Below are 11,450 nucleotides of genomic sequence, written 5' to 3' on the forward strand. Positions count from 1 at the left end.
TCGTAAGTGTTTCCGGATTCAAAAGCCACATTTGCTTGAGGGATTTTTGTGAAGAAGTCTAATATTGTCTTCGACAAGATTCAAACAATCAAATTTAACAACTAAATGCACGTGGTAACCGGAAATATATAGACTATTATACATAATAAATTTCCAGAATGGCCAATCTTCAAATCTTTCTAATGTGCACAAAGTTATGTTAGGCATATCATATGTATTTATACGTAATTTATATTCTGCAGCGTTACGTGTATTCAAATGTTGTGTTTTTTTCTGACTGTATAAAAATGTAAGTCAGAATATTTTTGCATGCTTGAGCATGCAAGCATGCACGGGCGCTACGCCACTGACTGTATAAATAAAAATTATTAATAATACATATGATATATTTCCAAAATGGATTTCAAATTGTTTTGTGTAGAACAATAACTCTCTCTTTCATCTGTCATAATGTACAGGGCTGAAATGTGAATATACAGGGAAACATAAAACAACCCTAAAAACAATCGAATATGGCTTGTTGTGCTACTCACGGCTGGTGTCAAATGGAGGATAGTTCTGGAGGTAATACCAAAATAGTATTTAGTAGTAAATCACGTTTCGATGTAAGATTCTAAAAAATGTTGGAACATGCACAAGTGAAAGTTTTCGATCAAATTTAAACAGATTACAAGAAGACGTGTTAAGTAGCCGTCTCTAGTTTCTACCTCCTCCTTTAAAAAAGTACCGGGAACATTTCTCAACCAATACAAATGTCTGATGATGCTACCTGAAACTACATATTAGTGTTAAATAATTGGCCATACCTGTGGCACTATCGCATTTTAGCCTTTTATCTCTGCCAGGTAAACGCATTCTCCTATTTTGTTGAGTACACGCCGACTCCCTGATAATCTAACTTACACCCCTGGTCATCAAGTCCAATGTGTAAATAATTGATGAAGCTCGGTCGACTAAATTTCGTAATTACATCTTCAAAACTGCAGCGATTAGAGCCACTTCCCATACCCTGAGAAATGTGACTTTCCGCAACCATGTTTCCGATGGAATATATCTTCATATGAAATATCTTTTGGGAATTAATTCTGTTAAAAAATCAAATATAAAAGGATTTCTCTGATAATTTCATTTATTTATATTATTTTTATCTTCATGGTTTGAACTAAGTAACGGACCGCCACTTTGAAATCAAAGCAGCCAATGAAATGTCGCCGTCACTGCGGAGGAATCTGACATGTGTTGGGATGTATAAATACAGTTCGTGCTTTGTATCTGTACCTGAAGTGATTAGACAGTTGAAGGATAAATACGTTTCGTCATGAGAGAAATAGTCCACCTCCAGGCTGGTCAGTGTGGTAACCAGATTGGCGCCAAGGTAGGGTATATACCGGTTTTCCTATGTTACCATGGTCTTATGTTTTGCCAATTCCTTAAAAATTACATTTTTTATCATATTTTACTTTTTCTATTTATGTCTTTTTGGTTATTTTTTTTTTAATTTTACTTGCAAATGGTGATTCTGAATAATTTAAATATGAAATGCATTTAAATAGGTAATGCACTTCACCTCAGAATTCTGATCGATATTTATTTAGCTCTTCATCATTTTTTTTTCAAAACAGAAAAGGTATCCTTTTGAAAAATCCCGTTAGGGTTCAATTTTTTAATCATCTGTAAGTGATAGTTTTGGTTTACTTGTCGAGATATTTATACTCTCTAAGCAGTCTTATCTATACTTATCTGTATTTCCAAAGGACAAATCCTTTGGATATACCTTTCAACATCCGAATGCAAAATACCAGAAAATGAATGTATGCTCACTGAAACATTCATCACAACCTTTTTATTACTTCTTTGATTTTGTTTTATCCTATCATGGTTAGTATCTTATATAGGAACTTTACAAAAGTATCATTTATGTAAACTCTTTTCAAAATTGAAAATGTATAAATCAATAAGATAATACTATCAATTCAAAGTTGTTGCCAATATCAAAATTTTCATGCCAAGGTTAATTTTTTAATTATTAAATTCAAGCTATTTCTCCTATTATAATATACGCTGTATTATGATGTTTCAATAATAAAATGTACAATAAAATATGTAACACTTCCTGAAATTGAAGTCAATCCTCATTTTAATATCAAACCGTATATTGCAATAGGAAAATGTCTTCAAAAGCCTTTGATTATTTTGACATACAATTGACCCAAAAACTCCCTGAAATGAGATCAATTCCTGACTTTCTGGTCAATCTCATCTCTTAGATAAAAAGGAGAATATTTTCCTGACAGATAAAGGTCAATGGCAGGCATAAATAAAATGAAATTAATTTCAATTTTTATAAAGATTGACATTATGAAATATTACACGTATTACAAAACTCTCCCAAATCTATGTTGGTAACTGCGTGATATAATTTTATCATTTTACAATACACATGTACCTATATCTATTAACCTCTGTTTGTTTGGTACAACAACTAATGTTTATGACAATACACTGACAGGTTTACTACTATGATAGTAGTTTTTTCTTAATTAATTAACCGATCTTCAATATGAACAAAGGACACGTATGCCGTATATCATCCTAGTGGCATTGTACCCCATCTAATACTATAACAATATCAGTTTCTTGATCCGCTACTATTTCAGATCAGTGATTGCCACTTTAATTGACCATGGGTCATTTCGACCCATTTGTGATAAGTGCATACTGTTGGATATTTAATTATTTACATTCTTCACGTACCGGCGACATTAGGGAGCGACTTGTTTTTCTCATGGGAAACACCGGCCAGTGTATATCCAAGAAAATCAATAGAATTTGCATGGTTATAGAACGGTATATTACATGATGTGTCTAATCGAGGTCGATATTGTTCACTTACGACATTGCCTCATAGTAAAATGGAGGCAACATAATAGAACAGGTAACTTAGTCATTTGATGTACATCAAAAGAGCCGTATAACGGTACACTGTGGTTGACTCTGTGGCTTTGATGTTAGGCGTCGCTCTCTCTGTAGTCTTCATATGAAATATTTGCTAGCCTGTGATTGGTCAAATGTTTTCCGCTGAGCTGCCTTCAATTTCACTATGAGATAGTCCAGGGGTGTAGAGATCGTAAGTGATCGGAAGCCCTGGAGTATCGAGGATGAATCGAGGTCTGTTCCAGACAGTGCCATACCAGCTGATTCAATTTGTCTGTGATACTTTTAATTCCGTCTTTGCATATTACAGAGTTATCTGCCCTTAAAGATAGGTACTGATTGTGGTTATCTGTTTGCGAGCGTAACGTCATACACGACAAAACAACGTGGATTTTGCTCACAAAATTACGTCACAATGGATACCCACAAGGGAGGTAAATCTGTAATATGCACTGACGGAATATTCGTCTCAATAACTTTCTTTGAATTCAGTTCCAGCATTTGTATTTTGTCGTACGGATATTTGTATATAGTATGGTCATGTTCCATTGTGAAAGGACTCTGTAGTTTTAGTTGGGAGTAGAAGGGAGTTATCGAAGATAAACAGCGTAGTTACGGACACAACCTGGTAATTGTTTCCGCGACCTAAAGGTGTTAGTATATTTGATACTTAGAATGCAATGTACTGTGACTAATTTTTACACCAAATCAGCGGTTATCTTAAGGACGAGTCGGTTTGAGATGGTGGCAATATCGTTTAATTTTGTTGGCGCATGTGAATATTAAAATGAAGATATCATAGGGGTACAATTCAAAGTAAGAATTGATAAAAAGGGATTTTACTACTAAGATCTTACGCTAATCCAACAGGAGTACGAAAACGATGATAAAATTCCATCCATGTATCTTGTTATGATGGTTGAAGATTGTGGTTTAATGATTTAAACGTTTTAAATTGTTGAAGTCATTTTGCATACTTATCTTAAAGTTTTGTTGAAAATTACGTGGTTGAAAATATGTTACAAATGCATCTGTGATTTATTTTACAGTTCTGGGAAGTAATTTCCGATGAACACGGAATTGACCCCACCGGTACATACCACGGAGATTCCGACCTTCAGTTGGAGAGAATCAACGTGTACTACAATGAGGCTACAGGTACGTTTTTCTCTCATCTCCATTTTACATGATTACTTCAATTGATAAACTTGTTTTTGTCTGGCCTTTTTTTGTTGGATGTTTGAAGATTTCAAAAAAAGAACAGAGATATGGATGACTGAATACAACCCACATTTTTTGTCAATGAAATGATGCCTTATGTCCTGTTCTTTATTCTTAAACTTTTACAAACAAGAAACACTGTGTCATCCTTTTGTGTGTCACAAACTACAGAGAAGGACTGACAATATTTATTATGAATTTTTTTCTACTTACTGTTTATTTTGACAATATTCTGGAATAAATCCGATGTGTACTTTTGAGCATTTTCCGAACATGAACTGACATTTCTTGTGTCGCTGAAAACTCAAAATCAAGATTTCATGTTTTGACAAATTCCATCTCATCAGATTTACACCTGGGCATTCGAATTATGTTTACCTATCCGAATCTCTTAAATACAAGTTGGGAATAAAGAGCGATAGACTTTAATTGAACTTTTTAAAGACAAACACTTAAGATAACTATATCATTTAAAGATACCTATATCACTTGAAGATAAACTTTATTACTTGAAGATAAACTATGCCACTTGAAGATAAACTCTATCACTTTAATAGATAAATGACATCGTGTGGAAGTAGCTACTGTCGAGAGTAATATAAATCAATCTTAGTATCGTACAAGTGAAAATCTCAAATGTCATCGGGTCTTTAATTCAACACATTAGAATACATAGTACAATTAATACCGTCTGGAAGCACCTGGTTTAAATATATAAGTTTTGGAACGTTGCCTGTAAAATCTATGTATTTCGTCATCTTATTATTAGTTTTGAAAAAAAAACCATTGTATTTCTATGGTATGTAAGTACAATTTTTTCCTTCTGATGCACACGGAAACGTTATCACTATATCTTAGATTGAATTAATGTTTCTTTTTTTTTCTTCCAGGTGGCAAATACGTCCCTCGAGCTGTCTTGGTGGATCTGGAGCCCGGAACCATGGACTCTGTCAGATCTGGTCCTTTCGGACAAATCTTTAGACCAGACAACTTTGTTTTCGGACAGAGTGGTGCTGGAAACAACTGGGCGAAGGGACATTATACAGAAGGAGCCGAGCTCGTAGATTCTGTTCTTGATGTTGTAAGGAAGGAGTCAGAAAGTTGTGACTGTCTTCAGGGATTCCAGCTTACACATTCTCTTGGTGGTGGTACTGGATCTGGAATGGGAACTCTCCTCATCTCCAAAATCCGTGAAGAATACCCAGACAGGATCATGAACACATTCTCCGTTGTGCCGTCACCAAAGGTACACAATGCTCATTCTCGAAAAAAAGCTTGCTTTATTTTGTTATAGCCAAAATACTCATGACAAGCAATGGACGATCATTATATTTAATTAATATCTTATTGAATTACACTGTCATTTAATTTTCACTATTTAAGGATTAACTTGAATAGATTTTTTATGTTATGGAGATATAACAAAAAAATCTGAGTGTACTCTAAATAAACCGCGAAGCGGTTTATGATGAGAGTACACTCAGATTTTTGTGTTATATCTCCATAACATAAAAAATCTATTCAAATTAATCCTTATAATTCAATTTACTAAAGATAATCTCTTCAACATTTAAAATTCATTTTGGGACTCTTTTGTCTATGAAATTATTACGCCGTCATCTCAGCCAATCAGAAGCGACGTTACAAACGGCGACGGCATTTTTTCCTTTATGGGCTGATAAAGTAAATTTTTAAGCCAATGAAAATGCTCGTAACAAGCAAAATTGAATTTATACTATATCTATATTAATTTTATTGTGTACAGGTATCTGACACAGTTGTTGAACCATACAACGCCACCCTATCTGTCCACCAACTTGTAGAAAATACAGATGAGACCTACTGTATCGACAACGAGGCTCTCTACGACATCTGCTTCCGTACCCTCAAACTGACAACACCCACATACGGTGACTTGAACCATCTTGTCTCCGCCACCATGTCCGGAGTCACCACCTGTCTCCGATTCCCCGGTCAACTGAACGCTGATCTCCGTAAATTGGCTGTCAACATGGTTCCCTTCCCCCGTCTCCACTTCTTCATGCCTGGTTTCGCTCCTCTTACTTCTCGTGGTAGCCAGCAGTACAGGGCTCTTACTGTCCCAGAGCTGACCCAACAGATGTTCGATGCCAAGAACATGATGGCTGCCTGTGATCCTCGTCATGGACGTTATCTGACGGTGGCAGTTGTGTTTCGAGGACGCATGTCCATGAAAGAGGTCGACGAACAACTTCTAAATGTCCAGAACAAAAACAGCAGCTACTTCGTTGAATGGATCCCAAACAATACAAAGATAGCTGTGTGTGACATCCCTCCACGTGGTCTCAAGATGTCTGGCACCTTCATTGGTAACAGCACCGCCATCCAGGAGCTCTTCAAGCGTGTCTCTGAGCAGTTCACCGCTATGTTCCGTCGTAAGGCTTTCTTGCATTGGTACACTGGTGAGGGTATGGACGAGATGGAGTTCACTGAGGCCGAATCCAACATGAACGACTTGGTGTCCGAGTACCAACAGTACCAGGATGCCACAGCTGATGAAGAAGGGGAATTTGATGACGAAGAACAGGACGATGAAACATAAAGAGAATTAAAAATAAATGTCATCGTTATATTTTGACTCAATTAAAAGACCGTTGTACACCAATAAATGTTTCATTTTCTTGTAATTATAACTAGTAGTTTGAATTACACTGACAGTTGTATCTTCTTCGATATAGTTTTTGTTAAATTGTTTACCCTATTCGATGAAAGTGCAATTTAAACTCAATCTGATTAAAATACAGATCCTTATTATCACTACGTTGGATGAGAGGATCTGAGAACATCCCTTTAGGGGTCACGTCAAGATGACCTTTTGAAATGGCCAATCAAATTGGCACTGCCAGAATCTTGACTGGGGACGAAATAGTTTGAAAAAGCTTTCCAAATTATTTTCGTGTATGTAGTCATCTCGCCCGAAAAGCACAACAAAGCTAATTGTATAAGTATACTGGGGCGAAAAGACGTTTTCAATTGATGTTGTAAGGTGAAGAAACTGCATTTGCTCTGAAACACGTGGTATAAAGGTCATCTGGATGTGACCCCTTATGGGATATTGTCAGATCCTCTATTGAACGGAGTGGTTATAAGGATCTGTGTTTTAATCAGATTGAATTTAAACTATGTTGAAAGCAAATTAACCAATAAGATTTCATGTCAATTTTTAGCTCTTGTAACAGCATTCAGGGATGTGAAGTCAGTAAATGTTTTATCTGGAGACATTTTCTGCACATTGTTTCCAGAAGAATTTACATTGTCTCTTTTCGTAGTTTGATGAACGTCGATACATTTATAGGCTAAGCGGTGATAAATCACAATTTTGATGACACCCTAGATATTGCAGGGGTTATTATCACTGTCGTGATAATTTACGACAGTGATATAGAAGTGGTAGCAAGAACGTTGCAATTGATAACCAGCGTAATATGTCCGTAATACTTCAATAACGTCGTGGAATATCGACTTTATTTTGATAATTGAAGTATTACGGACATATTAAGCTTGTTATAAACTACAATGTACTTGCTATCATTTATCTCTCAAAACGCTATTACATTTAAACTTCTACATTTTCAGAATTCCATTCAGACTCATATTCATAGTTGATAGTATGTTTAGTAGGTAACATCTGCAGTATAGATAAAAAATATAGATAGAGTTCCTGTTCTGATAAGATCGTGTTAACAGCGGGATACTACCGATGGTAAGCATCGTACTCTATTTGTAATGTGGGACTGGACTGGCCACCAGACCACACGTTTTAACAACAAATTATCACATGAACTCAAATACTAGATTATCTCTCCTAGTTTGAAGCAATACATTAAAAATCATCTTATTTTCGCAGCTGATTTTCAAGGGGATATAATTTTACGATTTATACTCCTTCGATGTGTTTGCAACATGTGGTTAATTTCTGACTCAGAACTGTTTGAGATTAGGGAAACTCTATCTGTTATCGATCTAGAATAAAACTTTAACTTTAATTAGTTAATTGGAATTAAAATACTCCATCTATCAAAGCCATACCCAATACCTCACGTTAAAAAAGGAAATTGGTTGATCTTATGAAAGATGCAATTAAGCGAAGGATAAAAATACTCAAATTGTAGTAGTATAATTGGCATCTTCTTGTCATAAAAAAAACATAAAACAGACTAAGCTGAATACTAAATCTGCATCACAAAATATTTGTTGTGGTGCTGGTTGCAAGGTAGGAGAAAAATAGGTATTCGTTTGTCAAAATTCAGACAAAATTAGAAACAGGCATCTGAAATGTCACGGAATTCGAAAAGACAACACTGAGGCTCTAGAAATCATGTTTTTGAAAGTAAAAATATTACTTTCAACAGTTATCATGTTGATACCTTTTGCTATATATAAAATAAAACTATTTCGTTATCTATAAATGTACCTATCAAATAACATATTAGATGTAAAACTGCACATTACACCTGTTTCACCGCACCATATACCCAACACCACGGACGCCAAGATAGAATAATTCTGCAACGTTATTCATAGAGTATGGTACGACTTGCATAAAGATTATTTTGGCAATTCTAAAAATTCCAAAATTTCAAACTGTGGACGATAAACTAGAGGATTCTTTTCGCATTAAATTGATACCTTATTTTCATAACTAAAGAATGTTTGAGATATTTCAGTGTTCCAGAAGACCAGTATTCGTTAAATGTGGATGAGTCTCTGTTGGCAGTTGCCTTACACATAAGTCACCTCGTCTGGCACTATCAATCAACTGTCTATACTATGAGCGGACTTGTTTCCGGTGGGGAACAATGTGATTTATTGTTAACGTATGTGCCAGTATCAACAAACACAGACTCATCTCCATGGGGCTTCACTAATTACTACAATCCTTCCAGGGGCAGTGATTAAGACAAAAAGTACAGATGTGTAAACGAATAATAATAAACATAAAAAGACAGTTATCAATCTTGTCATAAATAAACAAACAAACAAGATCAATCTCTACTCCAAACTAGCATTAATCACTTCAGTCGTCTAATGTCTGTTTAGATATGTAAAAAGAATATGGAATATCAATACTAGAAAAAAATATGTATAATACGTACACGTATATGATATTTTTAATTCTAGTTTCCAACTAGAGAAAGTCAAATATGTAAAACGCATATGGAGATGTGACAGATTGAAAATTAGAATAACCCCAAAAAAACAAAAAAGACAGAAAAAACTTCAATAATACTAAGGGATTGATAACAGTTTAAAGTAGAGGATTCAACGCCATAACCCGTTGCTACGACCACTTGTATTCAAAGAATCATCAAACACAATGGTTTGTGTAAGGGAGACTTATCCAACCAGACAGCACATGGACATGGCGAAGAGATATATTCCTCTCCGGATCATGAATGAGTCTAATTGTTATCAACATCATTGTAAGTTTAATAACACAATGCATGAATCCCCAGGAACAATAACTGTTATTTCACTATCTATTTCGTGACATACAGATTTTCACGTAATATCACGAAAGATACCATGAAAACGTTTCATGTATAAAGGATCTTACACGAGTGTTCCTTTGATATGAGGTTTTATGAAACGCGTATTTTATAAGTATATGGGAGTCTTGGCGAGCAAAAATTAAAACTACGAGACGAGTTTCATAAAATCTCATGTGAAATTAATACAAATTTAAGATACTTTTTATCACATTAATACAAGTACCTACACAACAAAGAATTTCGCGTCGAAATGTATTCTGATAATCCAGCAGAGACCGCCATTTTGTCCCGTCGTCATCGTAATCCCGACGTCACGTCATTTTCCTGACGTCATTTCATTATTTCTGTCCGACGTCAAAAGTAATATCCAGCCAATGAAAATCTTTCCAGGTCATATTACACTAGTGACATATGCAAAATATGTTAAGATGTTTACAGTAGATAATGCTTTCGGGACTATGAAGTGTTATGATCTGGATAACAACCCATTTCTGTGACATTAAAACGACACAAAGTAAAGGGTGAAGCTATTCCAAATTTTTACACTGAAAAATAAATGGTACGTGCAAGGGAAAGATTTTCTTCTGAACGTGACATGTTGCCAAATGTTTTTGATGTTTGCTTATATATACATTGTATGTATGTCTTATCTTTGTCGTCATCGCTATAATCTTTATTTGACTCTGTCACCTAAATCTGACTGGACTTCTATTTGTTTGTATTTGATGAGTGCCATCACTGAAATAAACGTTTACTCTTCCAAAAGCTTCTGGCTCTATATCTATGTTTATTTTATGACTTTCCATCCAAACCCATATGGTGATGTTTGGCAATTCTTTAAAGATGCTTTACCACTGACAAATGCCTTTTTTTCTCTATCGAATACATGAGCAGACGATGATTTAGTATTTATCTTCAGTTACAACAGTTACTTACTTTACACCAGTACCACCATTGAAAAGTAAAAAGTAATTGAATCCCCAAAAAATTGCTTGGAACTATGTCCTTTATGAAATGAAGTACTGATTGTGTGCATGCATCAAAAGCAAAACAAATTATTTTTATATATATTGGGATATATATACGCACGATTAAACACCAATTATTGGTAAAATGATTGTATCATTTATGCTCTGTCGGCGGTGGAGCATCTTAAATCATTCTTCAATTTTTGTTATTGAGTTGGTATTCTTATCTTTTTTCAAGTGTCTGAAAATTCACAGAGATTCACTATTTCATAAAACTTCATATCCAGCAGTTTACAGAAACAACTGATGATAATTAACCAAAACAAAAATAGGGTCTTATCGTTTTAATGATTGATATGGTTATCTCCCTTCAGTCAACATCACAACTAAGATTTGGTCCCTTGTAAAACACTTATGGCAAAAAGTCTAACAGACGTCTAATATCTTATCAAAAACATCCTTAAGCAATATTTTATATGATTCGACAGGTAGTTTCCGAAGTGTCCGAAAATGTACCTGTATCGACCGAGCTATAGAACTGATTACAATATATTAGACATGGACTTGAGTACACAATTGTTGAAATGGGCTATATCTAAAACCATATTATGTCCGATCAGTTTTAAATGTCACTGTGGAGGCTGGCCTTATGATATGTGACTGTTGTGTAACGTAGCACTCTCAGTGGGTGATTTGATATGTAAACGAAATACTCGACACACCAGTAGTTACTATCACTGATGCTATATCCACCCCTGGACTATCTCATAGTACAAATAAATGAAGGCTACAGAAG

At 35.0% G+C, this 11,450-nt stretch overlaps 1 protein-coding gene across 1 annotated transcript; it reads left to right on the forward strand.

The window, feature by feature from the left end:
* Window positions 1–1,164: 1,164 nt before the first annotated feature.
* Window positions 1,165–6,787, forward strand: LOC138306916 (tubulin beta chain-like). Its single transcript, XM_069247485.1, has 4 exons — window positions 1,165–1,375; window positions 3,984–4,092; window positions 5,046–5,401; window positions 5,921–6,787. Exons 1-4 carry the CDS (start codon window positions 1,319–1,321, stop codon window positions 6,734–6,736), a joined length of 1,338 nt encoding a protein of 445 aa, XP_069103586.1. The 5' UTR covers window positions 1,165–1,318; the 3' UTR covers window positions 6,737–6,787.
* The last annotated feature ends 4,663 nt before the right edge of the window (window positions 6,788–11,450 follow it).

Source organism: Argopecten irradians, chromosome 14, assembly GCF_041381155.1.
Source record: "Argopecten irradians isolate NY chromosome 14, Ai_NY, whole genome shotgun sequence".
NCBI classification, from domain to species: Eukaryota; Metazoa; Mollusca; class Bivalvia; order Pectinida; family Pectinidae; genus Argopecten; species Argopecten irradians.